This window comes from Bombus fervidus, chromosome 9 (genome assembly GCF_041682495.2).
Source record: "Bombus fervidus isolate BK054 chromosome 9, iyBomFerv1, whole genome shotgun sequence".
In the NCBI taxonomy this organism is placed as follows: Eukaryota; Metazoa; Arthropoda; class Insecta; order Hymenoptera; family Apidae; genus Bombus; species Bombus fervidus.
The window spans coordinates 9625037-9646044 of NC_091525.1; the positions used below are offsets into that span (position 1 = coordinate 9625037).

Genomic DNA, 21008 nt, shown 5'->3' on the forward strand with positions numbered 1-21008 from the left:
TAACTGATCAACGACCATTAGTCGGTGTGCATCGATAAATAAATAAATAAATAATATCAGTAGCAAATAATAATTCTTTCCAAATTTTACACCATTCAATAGCGAACAAAAGTAAGCTTAAAATTACTATGTAATTTATTCATATTTACGCATATTTTAGCCATTTTTCTATTAGCTATCTTTCGCTCTATTGCCAAATATATACGTACGTATTTTCAAATACAATTCTGCTCGGTAAAATTATGGTACTTTTTGCATCATTTACTATCTAATTATCCTTTTGCCCACTGTCATAGCTATCGCGACGCGCTGTCGATTTAAGCTCGCACCGAAAGAGTTAGCGCCACGAATATTCCGTAGAATAAATTTTGAGAAATTGAAGAAACACGTGAATCACGTTTTCAGACTCGTCTATCGGGTTATTCGTCGATTACTTTCGCAGTTATCCTACGGTGTATTACCAAGGGACGGATCGAATCTTCCCCAAGAGGATCGTAACGCGTAGCCCTGGATTCTTCGTATTCGAAAAAGCTTACGACAGATAAGATTCGGTTATGGTATCGTAAATTTGATGTCAGAAAAGGGGACGATAAAATGCATCTCCCGCGCTCACGCAGCGCATCCGACGACTTCCATGGAATATTTACTTAAGATCGCTTCTATTTGTTCACCGACAACGGTTTTGTCGAAAGCCATAAAACTAAGAGCGGAACGATGAAGTCTTCGCTTTTATCCCGATTAATTGAAATCGCGCTGGTCTACGAGGCAGTTATTTGTAAATAGAACAAATCGACACTAGTCGAACGACGATTTAATCGACGTTCAAACCGTTCGAAATGACATAGAGGAGAGACGCGTGGTTATTTTGTGTGAGATTATCTTAACGGTACGATGGATTTTAACAGGAAGACGCTCGAATCGAATTCAAATCTGGTCGAGGTTTTAATCGACTAAGTATCGTTTACCAAGTAGAACATATCGAATACCATTTATTAAACAATCGTAATTATCGTGCTGCCGGATGAAAGAAGGGCGCGACTTGTAAAGTGAATGATAATCGTTCTAGGGAATGACGATTGGTCTTGCTAGCACAGTTAGCATATTTTTACCAGATAAAAAAAAAAAGATACAATAGAATCAAAATTGATTTATTCACATCTCAAACCTTTTTTACCAGAGCACGTCGCACATACGAATCGTTTCAGATTCTATCGCTATGTGTGTCCCTCTCGAGGGAGGAAGACGGTCGCAGAGGGTGTCAGAGGCGGAAACTGTGAGTGTGAGGATGCGCAAGATAAACCGGTCCTGCCCGACAGTCCTCGCGCGACTCTCGTGCTGTGAACATCGCTCGCTCAGCTTCCAATCAAGAACGAGAGTGTTCGAAACACTCGACGACAACGACGACTCGAAACTTTTCTACGATTCACCGTCCAAAGTAACTTTCACCGGCTTCCACACCCTAACCGTTTTCGCGAGATACTTTGTAAGACTTCGCGAAAACGCTGCGAGCTTTCCACCACGGACAACATGAAGAGACCTAACTCGACGCACGTGACGATGGAAATTTTCTCGCCGATGAAAAGTGAGAAAGAAGAGCGGTCGAAGTTTCAAATACGCACACGCGACGCGAACGAATGAAGAATCTGTCGGAGTAACAGGTCAGTTGATAGGGAGAGAAATTCAAGTGGATACGTTTAGCTCGAGCGATTTCCAAGTAGCTGCTTGTATCGGCATATCGGTTATAGCGTTGATCGTTCGCGATCCTTGTTGGTCACGTGTTGGTTACTGGTCGGATTTCTTTTTACGGGCAGCAGGAGGTGAGTCGAGTGATTTCGAAAAGATTAAACAGAATTTCGAAAGGAATTAATTTGGTTCAGGCAAAATTTGTTTTGTTGTACGTGCTTGGAAGAGCTTGAGATAAGGTTTATCTTGATATTATTCATCTTATTCATCTTTGCTCCTTTCTTTTCTTTTTGTTTCCTTTTTTTTTGTGCGTGTGTGTATTTTTAGTTGGATATAAAGCAGTGCGCAATTATATATTTATAGTTAGAGTGCTGGAGCGTTAATGGATAAATGTTTAGTTGAAACTTGAAAGAGTCTCGATAGTTGCTAAGAGGAGTGAAATATGGTTAATTAAAGCGGAGTCTAAAATCAATATTTCCACGATAAAACGTAATTTTCTGTTTGCAGGTAACTTAACTACCTGTTAAATACGCGTTGACACAATAAATGTAATTACTTTGATACATAGATATATTGTTATATAACAATCGATCGATCTTAAGTTCTTGTTACTTTTTGACAAAACGAATCTTCGATCTTCCAGCATTTCTTTTCCCTTTTCTTCCAAAAAGCAGTGATTTTCAGCAAAATCTAGAGAACGAGTCACTCGACGGAAACGAGCGAACTTTCTGAACGAAAATAACAATTTTATCAATACGTACATCAAAATTCTTTTTCGACTTTGAAAAATCTAAATTGCCAAACTATTCGCAACTTCTTTTTGCAAATACTTCTAGGAAACTTGCCAGCTCCTGACAAAATCTATCGAACAAGTTACTCCAAGAACAAATGTCCAAACAATTTTCTAATTCGCATACACCGACTCTTTTACAATTACGAAAAGCTCATTACATTTTCTCACCAAACAGTCGTAAAGGAAGCTACGCCAACGCTCGCTAAAATGAATTCGAGTTCGTTGACCGCCCTGATGATACCTTCCCGAGAGTTAAGAAAGTCGAAACGGTAATTAATGAAACAGGTGTCGGCGTCGATATTGCTCGACGCTAAAAACCGTGTCACGAAAACGAAACGGAGCATCGTTAAAACCTGAAGCGTCTTCGAGGTACACCGAGACGCCTATCAAAACGGAAACGATAAATAACCAGCTAGTTGTTGCGATCTCTTTTTACATATAAGTTTGTAGCTAAAATGTTTCGGAAAAAGAAAGCAACGACGAGTATACTCGTCACAGAGCTCGTGTGACTGTTGTAACGAAATGTTGAAAAGAACTAAGTTGTAACAAAATCCCTGTTGTATCGTTTAATTTTATTACTGACATAGCTCGTCGTAACGCAACCATTGTCATATTTTTCGTGACGAGTATACTCGTCGAGAACAACTGACTGGTCAAAAGAATGAAAACGAGGTTGGGGAGCTAGAGACTGTGGAGATCCTTCTAGCAGCGTTCAATGCTGCTATATTTCAACGAATTGAATGAAATTCTCTCGCGGCGGAGTATCGCAATTTCGTCGGTGAGTTTACTCGCCAGTTCGTGGGAGAAATTTACATGCAAATGGTCGTACTCGGGTCGTCGGGAAAGGAGAAGACGCTTCTCGTCAACGGCTAGCCTCGCGACTGATACGCTGGAAATTGCTGATCCGCGTCACTGGAAAATTTTCAGATACGTTACATCGTTACGGCTCGAGCGACTGAATCGAGAAGTTTCCGCTTCTGAAGACGGAAAACGAGAAGAAGACGAATTTTAAAAAATATCCTTCGTGCAACATCAGAGAAATGAATGATTATAGAGGAAATCAGCATTTGAATAGAAGAATCTGTACGTCTCGAGACATATTCGCAAATGTAATGCTGTATAAATGTAAGGCGTTTGCATATCTTGGTTTTTTAAGTTTTCGTTCTAATCGTGTCGTTGGAAAAATTTGGTTATACTACTGGGTGGCTTAGAAGTTTTAATACGTCTTTTCAATATATTCCTCTGTAGTATTTTTTGGAACCAACGCGTGTAATGTGCCATTTTGTAACTTTTTGTAGCCTCCAATTTGTACTCTTTCATATTATATATTTCATTTGATTGATTAATTGTATTGTATCTCGTTATTTGTTTGGGAAGGACTATGAAAAAATCGAAAATTCCTGTACCTTCTCGTCGCTAATGGAAGCATAACTTCAAACACTATGCAATTTTCTTCGTCGCTTAATTAATACTGTTTTAAGGGCTACAAAGTGACATATTACTTTGTCCATTCGAAAAGATAGCGCAATTAATATATTACAAGAACGCACGAAATTATGGACCATTCTACTATATTAACCATCACGACAATAACAGAATTATTATTGAAACTGCGATTATTTACTGAGTATATGGTCCTTAAAATCGAATCTCGTTATAATTTAGTTCAATAAACAATTGATCTTTTATTTAGGGATTAATTGTGCCCCTCGAAACATCCTCGATTTAATAGTAGAATTGGTATTAATTCAAGGACATTCGTAACGAGGACCAGCTTTGTCGATCATTCTCTTCTTCCAAAAAACGTAAAAAAGCAATTCGATTTTGTAATTTTTCTCCAGTTTCCTTACGTGCATTTGAAATGTAACGATAGATATAAAATGCAATTTTTGTGCATTCACGGTCCATGAAACGACAAGCGAGTTAAGACAAGGAGAGACTTGAGTTTCAAAGGAAGAAAAAAGAAGGAAGAATTTCATTACGGTCCTTATCTGGCCAGCCTGAATACAAAAGAATGCAAATACACGTGATCTCGTTACGTAGAATATTGTTCTTGACAGAACTGTCTCTTACTCAGACAATTCAATGCGGGGTGGACGTGACACTGATCGCCTCTATAATTATTAGTATCCCTGAAAACAATATATACGATATTCTAATCCTTAATAACGTAAATAAGTATCGAACATTATATTCTGTTAATTCTACGAATAGAAGTACTTGAAAATACAACGAAGAACAATCGTTAAATTCGTTAAATGGCCTGAAAAATCCAATTATACCGTTATATTAACAATCACGATAACGACGGAATCGTAAGTGAAATTACAATTGTTTATACAACATAGCGTCGTTAATATCGAATCTCGTTAACGACAATTCAAATTCAAGTTATCGTAGAATACAGAGAAATATCGTGCTTTTTGTCTCCAATTTTAACGAGGGCCTTTTCAAGGTGATTACACTGACCTGTTGCAATACGTTTCAACTTGTTAACGAAACTACGAATCCGATTATAAATTTTCCCTTCCATTTCAGTCAGTTTAATTGAAACATCGCCGATATTTGCATTCTCGTTACGCTGCTGTAATATATTCTTAAATTAAGCACCGCGAACTCCCGCGAACATTTATCTTATAGATATAGAGCCGTCTCGCCAGCCGTCCGAATATTCCGTAACTTTAATTAATCGTAGCTTCGAGAAAGAAAAAGAAACGAAAGCTAACCATTATTTCGTTACAGGCGAAATAATAGAGGGTATCGAAGCAAACAATTTTTCAACGGTACAATGCTATTGTTGCGTTTGAAGGCTATAGTTATAGAAGCTGGTTTGCATGTCAGAATGGTAAATGCTGGCTGTTAAGTAATATATAGGCTACAGCTATATATAGGCTCGTATATAGGAGTAACTGTACATAAAGGGTGGATAGTTTAACCGATAGTTTAATCGTTCGGGAGAATAATTCGGAATACAACGTGACAAACAGCTACTACGCTTGTGTGCATGTAAAATATAAATTCGTACGAATATATTTTATTTTCCATATCGTGAAATATTTTTGCATAAATATTCCTGCGAATATCATCGCATCGCACGCGTGCGTTTTACAGTTTTTCAATTTCATTTTACTCGTCCATCGTAGGTAGTATTATTATCTGTCAGATTTTAAATCAACGAACAAAATTGTAAGGAATTATTAATTCTCATTTAACGCTCATAAGCAAACGAAATTTTAATTACCGATAGGATCGATACGAATACCTGGTACTTTCCAATTATTAAAATTACTCTTCCAATGCTATTCTACGCGATAAGATCATTAAACTGTTCAAGAATTATTTACAATATAAAATCCACGTAAATGCAACATAACATTCGCACAACACGGAATATACAATTGCAAAAAATCCTCTGAAAGTTGCAAAATCGATCTCTTTTCCTCCCCGAAAAAAAGAACGAAAAATATAAACAAACGCGAACGGGCGTAACAACACGGAGTAGAGAGAAACGTAGTGGATGTGATAAACATTGAAATTTAACGAAGCACGGTATGCATGTGGAAAAATGGTAACGTGTGATTCGATTCTGAAGAAAGTAGACCGCTGAACTAAATTTTTCCGAGAATCGATCGAACCCACGGAGGATCCATCGCGAAGAAGCGAAACAGAAAAGTGGAGAACAGTTTTCTAATCCGATGAAAGGTATTTTAATGCGTGGAATAAACGCGTGGTGTCCGTCTATTGAAGAGGAACTAGAAGAAGAACGACGGAAGCTTTTTAACGTCCATTTAAGCTGTGAAAACACGGACAAAATGAGAGGTTCGCAGAGAGACGGAAAATTTTATCTGCTCGCGTTATTACATTAACATGATGCATTCTCCGTGTTATTACATCGTGTTGTCACCTTCTTCGTATCACCCTGCCTCCCCTTTAATCCGCACGACTGTCCTTCTTTGTTCTCGCATTTTTTACGCAGTGACTTCCTTGTTTCATAAAACATTTCGAAATTTCATTGGGATCAGAATAAAACGCGACTGTGACCATCATATCGGTGAACTTTGAAATCAATTTTAAAATGTATCGAAGCTTATTAATGTAAGAAATAATCGATTGGTGAAATATTTTTGTAATCCGTGCGAAATATATATATTCACAGGAGATATTTTATAGCTTCTATATACATTTCCAAATCTGTCTCAAACTATTACCATAAAAATATAACCATAAAAATAATCGAATCTCGTAACATCTCGCGGGGTTGCTAGTGAAATTCCAAAATGTTTTATATAATATACTTATTAAAATATAACATAACATAATTATAATATATTCTAATATATGTACAAGCTTTCGTATTCACGTAACAAGTTGAACTCGCAACAGAGAACAATTTAATATCCCAGACATTTAGTTTGAAATTTCACGAACGAAGGATTTGGTGCGGGTAAACGAACGATGTAAATCCTGGCGAGCTGCGGCACTGTCTCTAATGAGATATGACAATAATTCCACGAGTTAAACTTCCTAACTGCGATCTGAACGCGACGACGTAAACTACGAGTGTAATCCTTTCTAATTAATTAAAGCAACGTTTAACGATAAGGTTCATCGTGACGATACCGTCAATCTTACTGCGACGAGGATGAGATTAATTTAAAATTGGTCTGAATTTATCGAGAAAGTTCGACGGAAGAGAACCTTTAACGCGAAACTACTAACTTTCCATTGGATTTCATGTGCGTGACAGTTTCTTATTTTTATCCTTTTTCCAACATCGAGAAAGTTATCAGCTACAGGCGGAATTCGTCTTAATTTATCGGAGGAAAGCTTGGTATTAACTTTGATTTACGAAGCAATATTAGTTGAAGAAAAACAGAGTGGATTAGCCGAAATAGATTTGCCGGTCGACATGATTTATATTCCAGTTAAATCATTCTCCTTCTGTATCGTATTAATCTCTATAGCGATTCTTACATTAATGGTCCGTTTTATTCTCTTATTCTTCTATCAGTCTTCTAAGAATTTGGGGAAGAAACTTGAAGAAAATTTGGTGTTTGCTGAAACGCGTTTAAAGTTGAAAGTTATTTTTGTAAACCTGATTTGAAAAATTAGTAATGAAAAGAAAATAAGGTAGAGTGTCGTCGTGGTTAACGCAGGATTTTCATTCGTTTTTTAAATATCATAGTTACCATTGTACATACTTCCCTTGCGTCTTCGACTTTCTCTCTGTAAATACTACTCGTTATAATGATTCTGAAAGGAAGTGAAATATAGGTCACCTAGTATTCGCACAATGATCAAAATTTCTGTCGTAATAATTAGCTAAATTTTGCAATGCATATCGATATCTTGGTGAACAGAGGAAATTGATGAAATATCTTAAGTGTATTTAGAATTACATGTTATGTGTTTTAGAGAGCAAAGATAAAGATAGGAAACGTAAAATTACGTACATACGCGTCCTTGTTATTTTAACGAGCTGCTATCTCGTGTTATCGAAAAACAACAACGATAAATAAGCGATAAGTTCGTACAAAATTATTCCAAGATCTTAATTAACGCGTTGATTTTATATAATTCGTTTTAACGTCATGATGAAAAGATCTGAATTTGAATAGGCCCAAATGTGTTATTACACATGGGGTCAGATATTTTATCGTATAATTGTCATACTATAGGGACAGACCGGTCTGCATTGAAAATCACGGTAATTATTATCGACGACCGAAGTTATACTGTAGCTTTGTACCTGTGTAATCGCTAGCCACAGACAGCATGCTCCCTTGTACGTCGGTTATTCGATGAATACACGGTAATCGATTAATTGTCTGCATAAACATACTCGCAGTAGCAGAAATTGCAAAATAGTGGTCCTGCTGCATACGGGTTGACCCACGCGATGAGGAAATTACATTTCTAGACAATTTCGAGAAATAATTTCAATTCCAGACGCCAACGATATTATTATTTTCCGCTGTATAGAGTAATAATTTAGTCAAACTATTCTGCACTGTTAAATAATTTGATAGAAAATAATATTAATTACATGCTAATTTCTTATCGTTCGTAGTGCTTTATTATAATTAGGTAAAAGTCTGAATATTAATTATATAGTTTGAGTAATTATACATATCTGTTATTCTACTATTCTACTATTATTTAAGAAACCCTTTAACATTTCTTTAAAACCAATCGTATTGCAAATTAAAAAATGTTACCAATTAAATCGAACCAGTTAATGAGATTGAATTTCAGTAAAAAATAATACATTTTTCCGTGAATATTAGAACATGCGATTTCCTGGATAATTCCAAGGACTATGTTGGATGTATGTAGTAAAGTTTGTACGAAGTTTCAGCGACAGACTTTTCTTTGATATTAAATTAAAATATTTTGTAAAACATGAAGGTAAAGCGAATAAAATAGCACGGAAACTTTAGAACGAAGGAAGACTCAGTCGGATGCTCAAACTTTAAAGTAACACGCATGAGAATATGACTAACGTAGCGTCAAGTTCATTTTCCAAAGAACGAATGTATCCTTCTCCCTGAAAGTTATATTACTTGCTAGAATTCGTTTATGGAACAATGTAAACGAAATCTTTACTTAAAAAAATAAAACTTTCGTTTAAACCAGAAGAACAGTAAAAGAAAAAAGAAAGTACACGTACGATGCATTAAAAACTTTCTCGTAGCAAAAAGAAAATTGCAACACGTGTACGTGATTACTTTTAGGCTGATAGCAGGCAAATACGAACTTGCCCGACGTAATTCGCTGCTTTTCGTTACAAAGAAGATAGGATTACAGATATGATACTCGAGTTAAAATTATATCCTCCCCAAGGAACTTTGTCTTTCTTAAGTTTTCTGCATCTATTGCAGCGAAGATTAAACACATATTTCTGCAAAGAGATCCGCAAATTGCAGCGATTATTTGTTCATCCATCATAAAACGTTAATACGGCCAGTACGACAAAACTTCGATAGCAAGACCGATTGTAACAGAAAATGTTAGAACGTGAATTAACGATATTGAACGGATTTTTATCGCATCGCTCGCTTCGTTAGGCTCTTGTAAAACGAACGTGATCGTAAGGATTTTATTGAGTCGAAGCAAGAGTTTCGTCATAAAATCGCTGCCTCTCTGAAGACGAGAATGAGAAATTGCGACGGAAGCTTCTTCAGAGATATACATATTCCGATCATTTTTCACCGATCATACTGCCAATAAGAGACAAGATATTGTTTCATAAGAAACATATGCAGCCCGTATGAGATTTTTCATCCTCTAAATTACGCTCAATATGGAACACTCATACAGGAGTAATCCGCTCAACTATTTTTCGCACATACGTGACTATCCAGGAATAAATTGGATTATATGAAGCATGGATTGATCCTCTTGTTTCGTACCCAAGAATCTCCTTTTTCAAGAAGAAGATAGATTTCTATATGAGAATATTTTTTCGTCTATTTTATATATAATATATAAATGTCCGATGTATGTATACAAATCTTTTCTTTTTTCTAGAAAACAGACAAAGAATAGGATAAGCAATTACGATATGATGGACGATATTTTGTTGCTAATTGCATCATTCTTTTTTTTTTCTTTTTTCTTTTTTTAATAGACTACGCTCCGGACTCAACTTTTCAATATCAAAGAATTGAACACCAAATGGAACAGTGGTGAAGAATGGACTATTCTGCTCACGTGCTACCTATAGAAAAATCGTGATGTATTCAAACGTCCTATGAATTCATTTTCACTGAAAATTATTTAAATTCTTCAGAACAACTCGGGTGATTTATTCGTAAGAATTGAAAATCAGGTCACGAGTTATATGTATTCATAGTAAAAGTTAGATAGTACAACATTGAAGATTGTGTTGCGATAATTGCCCTTAGAAATTAAAAAATGGTCTATAATATTTTCTAATGAAAATTTGATTTACATAAATTTCTGTTGCAGATGGTGTAAACATTAGTTAACAAAACACTATCCGAAATATAACATGGGGGACGAAATTTCGATATTCTTAGTGGTGATTCTTGCAATTGGTGGTTTAATGATGATGAGCGCATTGCTCGCCTGCTACGCGTGTATCTTCCGAGATCTCTGCTGTAGACCAGAGGACAGATCAAAAAGAAGACGTGCCCAGAGCCCTCACCATGAACCTGATGATCCTAACAGACCCAGATTGGAGGCAATGCTATTAAACGACATTACGCAAGGAGAAAGTATGCCTACTGAATCTGAGAAAGTTTAATGAAAAGAAACTGTACGCGATATGAAATTTATATCAAGGATTCTTGAACGTAAATCGATAATCTTAGGAGAAAACTAATCGAACAGAAAATAGGAGCATTTAAAGAATATGTCGTCCACGTTTTTCATTAATGGTTATAAATACGACGTATAAACGGACATAATTTGATTTTTATTTCAAACTGCTATGTTGCAGATTAATGTATTATGTACATATTCAAATACATTTATATATGTATATACATACATTATCTATTATATATATGCAGCAAACATCATGTAATAAAAAATCTCTGTTAAAAATATTTAACATAATTTGGTCACCAACAAACGACATGCCATGTTATATGGCTGTATCTACGTCTATAATATTAATATATAAAATAAATTTCTATTTATATTTCTCGCACAATCATTATGCTACCCGCATTGCATATAACAACACACATACTCCCATCCTTTCTGGTAACTCTACTTAATAATTGGTCTAAGTACCCGCGAAAATGTTTTAGGTTTAAAATATTGTGCAATTATAAATGGTCTAACAATATATATACGACTAGCTGATTTGGCTATTAAGTTGTTGGAGTACGGATAGTACTACTTCGCGCAAAGTCTGAAATATTTAAATTATGTTTATTAAATGCTGTATGTTTATTGCCAGAAAGATGATAATTTGAGAAATAATTTACTTACCTGAGGTTTACAATGTTCTTCTAACCAACTGAATACGCATCCAGATAATTCTGCAAAATTTGCTACTGAAATATTATTGAATGTTTGAAACAAGCGATCCATAATTGCCTGAAACTATAACAATAAATAAATTGCGGAGTATTCCCAAGATAAAATAGTCCAAAACTTAATTTTATGGAATGATTAAATCGTATAGTTTAATCTTACCACTTGGAATTTGGTTTCATCGGATACTCGCATTTCTGCATGACCTGGTTGGGTCTGGTGAGCTTTCACGATCTGCTCATAATTAGCTTGCATGATACGTAAGGCAACAACTTCTTTTCTTAATGCATTACGTTCTTCTTCCTGCTTTTTCTTTTGTTGCAACAAGAATTGTATATAATCAATGGATTTTTGAAGTACGGTAGCCTTGGAAAGTTTGTAACCCGAAGAATCAGTATGTTGACAAGTAGGAACCAAATCTTGAAGAGAATCATATCCCTTCTTGATAGCATCTCTCCTTTTCTGTTCTGCCTGTGTATGAGCCTCTCTCCTGCGTTCTTTGTAACTTATGGTTGAATTTTTATTATCACTATCTTCATCTTCTGCAATTAATTTCATTAAATTTACTTGTAAATTATCGTTATATTTTAAATAGTTCATTCTCACAAATTTCTTTACTTCATTACCTGTATTATGAGCAGATGAGGATGGTGTATTCACTGACCCAGTACTACTACAACGGGAAAAAGTATATTTTTCTGTAGGACTAGATGGTTCCAGCTTCATATCGCTATCTCCTCCTATATTACCTCCACTGCGCATTGCTAAATTTGCTATTTCCATAGAATACATCAAATATAATTTGCAATATTACATTTCAATATGGAACAAATCACTTACATTTTAGAATAAGAGAACATTTAAAACAGGAAATAATACGTCAAAACCATTAAACAATAACGCATAATCAGATAATATCAAATGGGAGCAAGATAACAATGTGGTAAAGCACAAACTGATAAAACTAAAGATATAAATTACGATTCCACTCACAGATTTCGTATCTATCTTTGTGCAACGTATCTGCCATCGCGACAACGATTTATTTGTTGGAAAGGAAGAAATCGAATGTAATTAAAACGCGCACGTGGGAAGGTTACAACACAGTTGCAACAAGTAAGATATGCCAAAAATATATCCTAACAAATCACGGATATCCATAAAGATTCGATCGATAAACTATCACATTAACGAACACACATTGACTTCGAGAGACTTCTTATGACTATCAAAAACACGATCACGGTTCCATAATAAACATCATTTCGTAACGATAACGTTATTGTCTGTGGATACTGCCATCTTCGACGGAAATGCAACTGTTGAGAGAATAGTCGACAGTGGAACAAGCAGGGTCGCCACCTATCGAAACAAAGATAGTACAAACTGTCAAACGAAGCCACGTGCTCGCCTAGCAGACGAAAATGAAAGTCAAGGTTGCATCAAACCAATCGGAGCAGTTCAATCAACTTTCAATCGGAGCAAGTTTAATATCTGCTCTATTTCTTTCCTTTTTATATATGATCGAAATAAAAGGCATTCACAAGAGTACATATTTTTATGTTAAATTACGTTTATTATAAGGTGTATCTAATATATATATTTACAATCGCTTTAATACACGTAAAATTATTTATGATAACTCATTTTTTTTCGGCGGTACGACGTTTCGGGCCGTAACGCTGGCAATTATATTCCTATACACTTCCTCCTCATATGTGTACTTGTGACCCGGAGACCATTCAACCTGCTAATACACAGATATACTGCAAACAAACCATGGTCCTCGGATTTTTCTAATCATGATGAATGAAAATCGACAAATTATCGTTTCTGTGCTCGCATTGTTAACAATGCACAGTACTACTAATTAGGAAATTATTCTATCTCTAAATTGTGTATTCATTGTTATATTCGATTGTATATTCTTAGTAATCCATATATGTAGTACACAACGCTACATTTGTATCGTTCGGGGACGGATAATGTCGGAAAGCCGATGACTGTTAAACTATTTTAAGACCATAAACTGGCAATGTGTATCATCGGAAGTGTAAATATTTCAGTGGGAGTACATTTAGTTATTGATTCATAAATACAATTCATCTGAAGACTGTATACAGGATGCTGTTACATTCAGGGGCCTAGATTATATTCACGTAAAATGTGACTCTCGTTACACAGTTTTCTTTCATATTTTCATTCGTTCGTGTTACTCTTCTTTTTTTTCTTTTTTATCGTTTTTCCTTCCTCTTACTATTTAATCCGTCAAAACGTATTACTATTCGCGATAATAAGCATACAATGCAAGCATTTCGAAATTTCCGACACATTGACTTAATTACGCCCGCCCCCGCAATCCTATTCAACATAACATTAAGTAAAATTCACACATTTTTTCATTTTTATTTCATTTCTTCCGTAGCCAGAAACGCCCTACATGTATTTTATTTGAATAAAGGTCACTTTCCCGCAGTTAAATCGATAAAGCATCACATCGTAAATTCTCATTAAGTTTGAATTTAGTATTTCTAATATATATATATATATATCACGCGCACTTATATTCCTCTCGCACAATTTCTCACATACATGCATCTTCGTGACGTATTCATTATCTCGTCCGTTCGCTAAGTTCATTTTTTCCACCTTTTTTTTTTCTCCTAATTAATTTTCGACATCGATAAAAAATTATATATATTTCGATAATTATTTCATCATTAATTAATTATTATATCTTATTGTTCCATTAAAGTTTAAACTAAACTGTTCTGTGTGGTATGCATATCCTGGCAAGTACCGCACTCATATATATATATTTATATATTTATAATAAAGTATCATTTTTACTTATTATCAGTATCCTTTATATTTATTACTAGAATCATGAATTGATGATTCATGACTCTACACATCTCACAATATTTCAAACTACAATTCTTTAAGATTAATTAGGATTGGTGCAAATAATATTAATCAATTGAATCTACGCAGTCCGATCATAGAGCATCGCGCACGGTAGTCCGTCCGACCTTAAAAGAAATTGCATAAACGCGAACTTTTTTATTGATCTGATTCAATAACTATTGATCTCAATAATCGTTCGCTCCTTTCTTTGTATTTTTTTCACTTTTTCGTAAGAACGTGGCGTGAAATTTAATTACTTTTTAAATTGATATGACTGATAAATTAAGAAACCGATGTTTGGGAAATGTTTTAAAAATAATCTAATAATAATTTTCCTATAAATAATTGATCCTATAAATTATTTCCTAGCGCTATTAATATTGCAATATACACCATCTCGTGAAGAAACTCACATTTTTGAGTGATGGCGACTTGAAATTAAAATAACATCCATTATGATATTTCAGCATATTTCCACTTTCTCCTTAACCTCGTATTTTTTTAAGGCTCACAAAACTTCATATTATTACAAATGTTTTGATTTCATCTAGGGTGAGCTGCTCTATTAAATTAATCTTTTTAATTACACATACGTGCTTTAACAGCCAAGAAAGAACATAAATCGATATATCACATCATTATGCAAAAGCAATTCAGCTTTCAAAACCTTTGACTTTCTTTTTTTTTTTTTTTTTTTGTTGTTGTTTAATTGAGCAGACTTAGATAAATTAGACAGAAATTGATATGAATATTGATGAACTTGGAGTACCTGCGCGAACTAGTCTCATTCAGTCCTCTCAGGTACTTATTCATTGATACTGCAAAACAAAATTTGCTAGAATCATGTCTAATGTCCACTCGAAATTTTATACAAAAATTTCTACAAAGACAAGAATATCCTCTTGCCTACCTGAAACAAAATTCATCAAATTTGATAATTTTTGTTTAATTCAAAATTGTAACAAATAGCAAAGTACACAGAAAGATGAATTTTCGCGACTTGAATAGAAAGAATATATTTTTTCCTTTGTTCGATTATCAAATTTTCCATTTCTGTATTTGTTCTTGTGTATTGTCTAGTAGGTATTAAATTAAGTTGTTAAGGACAAAATATTACGACAACAAAATTATGTTAGAAACATTTAGAAAGTAAATAATAAATCAGTGCATAATTCGTAATCAAGGAATACAGAAGGTGAATTCTTGCTTGTCGCCGTATGACATTTAATCTGCTCTATTGGCGTGATATTATTGTAAAATAAACATTTTATGCAAAATTCAACCCTTCCGTTCTCCTTATATATACCGTCACGAGAATAATAATAATTAGATGGGTTCGAAAAAAGTAGCGCTCTTGTTGCTTTACGAACGACACGAATGATCAGCTATCATTTAGAATATTTGTAGACGCCACGGTGTGTGACAAATCCGTCCGTAATAAAATAGGAAAATTAATCGCGTCAATTCCCTTCGCGCGGTAACCAACATGGCTAGAATTTGTCAAAACGAGGTTCGTTGCGCGAAATGCAGGACGTTCAGGAAAGAATTTTGTACTTTTCTAACAAGGAGAGGCACGAGGTATAACACTAATTTTTCGATCAGCTTTTGTATAATGATAGAACTGGAAATATTAATCATCTGCCCGCAAAATGGAGTACTATATTTCAATATTTTAAATTCCATCATTACGGAAAAGCTTATAGAAAAATTAGCATCGCGCCTCAGGATCTCTCTTTGTAAGATCATTCGCTCGCTAGCGTAAAGGAACATGTTACTCCAAATAGAAAAACCTTTTTCAAGAACCCAGTAAAGATGTTTACACAGATATTTTTGTACCATGATCAGTATCGATTTATATCTTCGAGCGTTTAACCTGACGTGACTTGGCAGTACGACGAGGTTTCTTTCCGGCGTCACTCGGTGCTTCCTCTGTGGTGGATTTCCGTTTTGAAAGTAGTGAAGGCACAGGAGCCTTTGGTGGTGCCATTTCCACGGTTGGTTGTGGCGGCGCTGGCGGTGGTGGTGACGATGGTTGTTGTGTAACTGGTGGTTGTGGTGCCACTTCGGTAAGGCTCTGTGCATCTGCTATGGGAATGAAGTCTAATCCTTCATCAAGCGTTTCTGGCAATACACCTTGATTCGTTAAAGCTTGTAAATCCTCCGTTGGGGCTAGCACAGATTGCCCACAGACAACACATACGGGTATCGCCGGAGACTTAGATCGCCAATACTGAAGCTCTGTTTTACATTTGTTCAATTCCTATGCAATATACAATCACAATTTCATGAACTATGAAGTAATAGAGCAACATATGAATAATTAGAAATATCATTTTAAATTTTAGATATATTTAACTAATATTTTTAGCCAGATTGGCACACATCTTTTCTGTCGTGTGTTATTTCTTACAAGTACCAAGAGTACCTTAGTAAATACCTGTAGGAGTGTGCTAAATTTACGAGAGGTTTCCTCGTTCTTCTTGTCGTTTTCATCAAGACGTGTAGCATATTCAACAATCTGTTTCTGTTGTTCTGCTATCTTTGCTTTGCAACTCCTCAAATCTCTACGCATTAATGTTAGTTGACTATTATATCGTTTCATGCCTTGTTTAATTTTACGAATCCGTTTTCGTAACACCATATTCGACTGTGGAGGTGACACATTAGATTCTAAGAGACCAGGATCATCCGAAGAGTGTGGAGGGGAACCTTCTCCACTATTGCTTCCTGATTTACCAGTTCCAACAGCTAAAGGTGCAGAGTCTAGGCACATGAATGGCTTGTTCACAGTACTAGAAGCTGTAACATTTAAATAAATCGTATACACAAACGTACAATTAGAAGCAAAAATTACTATATAAAGCAATACATTAATTTCGTTTTAAGAAACTTAAAATTTGTGTTCTTTGCTCACAGGAGAATGTCCCAGCAAGATCTAGGAAATCTGCTCCAAAGTAGGGAATTTCTGGCAATGTTGGTTCAATACGTTCTTTAAAGTACTCCATAGCCATAGTACTTAAATCAAACAGCTCATCTGTAACTTTGTATGGTCTGGCTAATTTTGGAGTTACTTTTATATAATGTAAAATTCGATAAACTTCATCTAAAATCTGAAATATAATTAAAAATTGAAACGTATATAAATTTGTATATTGCATATTTTTATCCTTGTAACTCGCAAGGAAAACTTTATTTACCTCTCCAGGAAAAAAACAACAATGTTTACGTTCAATATGCTTCCCAAAACTCATTTGGAGCAAGGTGAGACGCATATGAAGGGTTTCAATAATATCTGACTCACAAGCTAATGGATGATTACGGCGTGCAGATTCACGCCTTGGCATCTGTGCTTTAATTGCTTGAAAACGACTCAACATTTGTGCCTGAAGCTTTTGAAAAGTAGAATTCAATATCGATCCACAAACACGATCCATCTGATGACAAATCTACAAAAAATAAATGTAACATGAATATATATTTCTTATAAACATCAAGAAAACATTGTGTATAAAATTTTACAAGTTATATAACCATTTCATCCGATGACTTTGACTTACAGGACGTAGATGAGCCACTGTATTATAATCCAAATAGCTAAAAATTTTATCAAGGATTTCAACTGGTAAATCAAGGAGGTTTAAATTTCTATAAGGAGGTGGCTCTGAAACAGATGCTCCGCTGTATGAGCTAGTCATTGCTACGGATTGTTGTCTTCTGGATGAATTCACATCTGTAACTTCAGCAGTCGACCCACCTCCATTACTTCCACCCATACTACTTGACTGACGAGTTGACACCATAATTTTAGTTCTTTTAGCTGATCAACTCCAACAAAATCTAAAATAAAAATTCATTATGAGTAAAAATTATCTTTATACAAAAATTATCAGAATATATGAAGAAGAAGGATAGGAAAATATCCATCTGAATTCAGTGATATTAGAAAATAATTTATTCATAATGTAATAAAAGGTAGGATAATATGGTTAATGATACTGTAAACAATATACCTGTTAACAGATAAATTGCACTTAAAAAATCACTAGCTTCAAAACAAATTATGCACATATACATGCACAAATTCTTCCAGTATTTTCAAAGAACATTACATACAGTTGCATTGATTGAATAAACAATTAGATTTTATTCTGACATTCGTTTATTTACACCAACTGTTCAATTGTATAATTTCTCAAGCTTACTAAAAATTATCGATTCCAATAACGTTAAATCAACTATGAGAAAGAATGTTATTTTCTCTAACGTTAAATATAAAAAATTTCCCGCTGGTGCAGTTTTATGCTTTCCCAGAAGAAATTCCGAAAAACCAAATAACCAAGAACGATCGTACTAAGAGAAACACGTAAGATTTTGATACGATGAAATATCTACGTGATAGCGAAAAAAGACAAATTCGTAATGTAACCTAGGGTCTTGAAGATTCACGTATGCCTCGGTTATTTTCATCGGTTCTCAAAGGACGAAAAACAACGAACGTTAGCAAAGGTGAAAGCAAAAAAATCCAAGAAAAAAGTTGAAACAAAATGGAAACTAAAATTCCCGAGATCGGACTGGAAGCACCTCCAAGAGGAATCAAACTGACGAATTGAAAAAGGTACCTGAATAGTATGCGACTAGCGAACAGTTCAGCAACGGACGAGTACTTGGTGCATCGGAGGTACGACTGAGATCGCCGAATATCTTGATCGAATTGTATGTACAGTAACCAAGAAATGAAAAATACAAGATAGGCAAAAACAGGAGATATCTATGCTCACTACTGTAACGAGATGGCCGTGGCGTGTTATGCACACTAGTCATACAAAGTTATACAAAGCCCGCTGGAAACAAACAGAGGGAAACCGGGTGACCGTGCGCAATCGATGCATCTATGACTTTTCTATCTTTCAATGAAATAGTCGAGGAAATTGTATGTATTTTTAAACGTAAACCAATAAGAAGGATCATCGTGAGAATGTGAAAAGAATGAATCGAACGAAGTGGAGGAAGATCACATACCCCCTGTTAAACGACGAAAAGCAATCACTGTATTCGCGTTGGTGTTTTCAGCGACATTTTGACGGAGATCCCTTCCTTCTCCTCACGACCCCTGCTTTAACGCTCTCGTTCTCACTTCGTTTCACTATCGAAGCTTTCTCGTTTCGTCTCAAGTATTCCTATCACTCTCGTTCGTTGCTGCTTTTCTATATACCTCTCTCTTTCCGTCTTACATTGAATATAACTCGTGTAACTATGGCGCACTCACACGCGTATAATCCGTACCCGGAAAAAAGCCCGCGCGTGCAGCGAAGAAGAAATGCTTCTTTTCCGTTACTTATTTCGGGACTTGTTTTCTCTCTTTCACCTTTAGAAAATCACCATCAAGTGCATTGGTTTTGGCTCTATAAATACCAGAATAAAGGATAACAATGTCACTATCTTACGAAGCTGTCTTGCTCGCAAACAAGGTTCGGTTAAACGAGACAAATTTTTATTATTTACTTTCTCTTTTTTTTTTAATGTGTATATAGTTTGGTTTTATTGGTGCGAATCAGTTTAGTTTCGTTTAGCTACAATCAAGATTAGCGCACAATCAACGCCGACGTCGACGATGACGACTATCGCGACGACGACGGCGACCAAATGTACATGGTATATCCCGTAGTATCGTCACTTCGTTCAACGGTTGCTTACATTCCGTGAAAACGTACCCAACGACACACGAACGATTCTCAATTGGTCGACTGACAGGCTAGTTCGCAACGCGCGCTATTCGAACAGCATTTTAATGGCTATTCCACAATCTGTGCAGGTAAGAATCATCTCTGCACGGTAAAGATGTACGTCCGTTACCCATAGTAGCGTCGTGTATAGGAGAGAAACTCGTAAAAATTTTCATCTTCGAAGCTACGCTAGCGACATCTATAGATTGCGCTAATCAAGAAAAGAGCGTATAATTTAAATTTGAAAAGGGTGCCAGCCCCATAACCAAGGTTATGTGATCCGATTTGGAGTTTCGATTAATGTTAGAAGTGAAACGTACGTATTATTAAAACATTATAATTAAATAATAAGCAGTAAATAATAGTTTCTTTTGTTTCTTTTTACAGGAATGCGTTTAGATGATTAACACCATAATTTAATGTATATCGAACATTATGTAAATATTAAACTATTACTAACAATGAAAAGAAGAAAAAAACAAAAGTTAACAAATTTGTTGTTTAAATTTTGGTCAATAATTGTTCTAATTATATAGTTTTGTCTTTGCAATAAATAGATCAGAAAGTCATAAAATTGGAGAGAATTTTATCGATAGAAATTTTTATTGTTAAAATTGTATAATATTGAAAATATTCTCTGCATTAAGAGATATTAAATGAACAAGTTCTATCTACATGTATCTTCATACAATATAAAATTTCATGTATAATTCAATCAAATCTATATTTATATCTATACCTAACTATAAAATTATTTATCATTTGGTAGGGGTATTCTAAGATATATAAAATCTTGTATAAATTATTAATATATAAAATATTAGGAAATCCTTATCGTACAATCCTATTGTCTTTTTTTTTTTATGTACATGCTAATATAATGTACATATTAA

General features: G+C 34.9%; 3 protein-coding genes and 1 long non-coding RNA gene across 10 annotated transcripts; 2 read left to right on the forward strand and 2 right to left on the reverse strand.

The window, feature by feature from the left end:
- The first annotated feature begins 1252 nt into the window (after positions 1–1252).
- Positions 1253–10792, forward strand: LOC141445824 (uncharacterized). Of its 3 annotated transcripts, none has more exons than XM_074111899.1 (3): positions 1253–1658; positions 10107–10289; positions 10448–10792. In XM_074111899.1, exon 3 carries the CDS (start codon positions 10491–10493, stop codon positions 10743–10745), a length of 255 nt encoding a protein of 84 aa, XP_073968000.1. In that variant the 5' UTR covers positions 1253–1658; positions 10107–10289; positions 10448–10490; the 3' UTR covers positions 10746–10792. The 3 variants fall into 3 exon arrangements, with proteins under 3 accessions (XP_073968000.1, XP_073967999.1, XP_073967998.1); XM_074111898.1 differs by having other exon boundaries at positions 1255–1658; positions 10107–10307; XM_074111897.1 differs by lacking the exon at positions 10107–10289 and having other exon boundaries at positions 1259–1658.
- A 114-nt stretch (positions 10793–10906) lies between these two features.
- Positions 10907–12827, reverse strand: Bigmax (helix-loop-helix-leucine zipper transcription factor bigmax). The gene is made up of 5 exons (XM_072009955.1): positions 12479–12827; positions 12112–12258; positions 11648–12027; positions 11441–11554; positions 10907–11360 (listed from the first exon to the last, which is right to left on the reverse strand). The coding sequence occupies exons 1-5, from the start codon at positions 12513–12515 to the stop codon at positions 11304–11306; spliced, it is 735 nt and encodes a 244-aa protein (XP_071866056.1). The 5' UTR covers positions 12516–12827; the 3' UTR covers positions 10907–11303.
- Positions 12828–13040: 213 nt separating this feature from the next.
- Positions 13041–20011, reverse strand: Dmpd (F-box protein dampened). 5 transcript variants are annotated; one of them, XM_072009934.1, is made up of 7 exons: positions 19412–20011; positions 17950–18229; positions 17590–17838; positions 17307–17502; positions 16830–17191; positions 16229–16652; positions 13041–15298 (listed from the first exon to the last, which is right to left on the reverse strand). In XM_072009934.1, exons 2-6 carry the CDS (start codon positions 18190–18192, stop codon positions 16245–16247), a joined length of 1458 nt encoding a protein of 485 aa, XP_071866035.1. In that variant the 5' UTR covers positions 18193–18229; positions 19412–20011; the 3' UTR covers positions 13041–15298; positions 16229–16244. The 5 variants fall into 5 exon arrangements, with proteins under 5 accessions (XP_071866035.1, XP_071866034.1, XP_071866032.1 ...); XM_072009933.1 differs by having other exon boundaries at positions 13041–15302; XM_072009931.1 differs by adding an exon at positions 18403–18593 and having other exon boundaries at positions 13041–16652.
- A 58-nt stretch (positions 20012–20069) lies between these two features.
- On the forward strand, positions 20070–20789 carry LOC139990566 (uncharacterized). The gene is made up of 3 exons (XR_011800583.1): positions 20070–20204; positions 20300–20431; positions 20503–20789. It is a non-coding gene; the product is annotated as an uncharacterized lncRNA (long non-coding RNA).
- Positions 20790–21008: the final 219 nt, after the last annotated feature.

Bases quoted from the DNA above. Each gene is read 5' to 3' on its own strand.
- LOC141445824 (XM_074111899.1), top strand. From the start codon at position 10,491: ATGGGGGACGAAATTTCGATATTCTTAGTGGTGATTCTTGCAATTGGT.
- Bigmax (XM_072009955.1), bottom strand. From the start codon at position 12,515: ATGGCAGATACGTTGCACAAAGATAGATACGAAATCT. The intron at 12,259-12,478 runs GTGAGTGGAATC...CTATGGAAATAG, and splicing joins CAAAGATAGATACGAAATCT to CAAATTTAGCAATGCGCAGT. The intron at 12,028-12,111 runs GTAATGAAGTAA...AATTAATTGCAG, and splicing joins CTCATCTGCTCATAATACAG to AAGATGAAGATAGTGATAAT.
- Dmpd (XM_072009934.1), bottom strand. From the start codon at position 18,192: ATGGTGTCAACTCGTCAGTCAAGTAGTATGGGTGGAAGTAATGGAGGT. The intron at 17,839-17,949 runs GTAAGTCAAAGT...TATTTTTTGTAG, and splicing joins CAGTGGCTCATCTACGTCCT to ATTTGTCATCAGATGGATCG. The intron at 17,503-17,589 runs GTAAATAAAGTT...ATTATATTTCAG, and splicing joins GTTGTTTTTTTCCTGGAGAG to ATTTTAGATGAAGTTTATCG.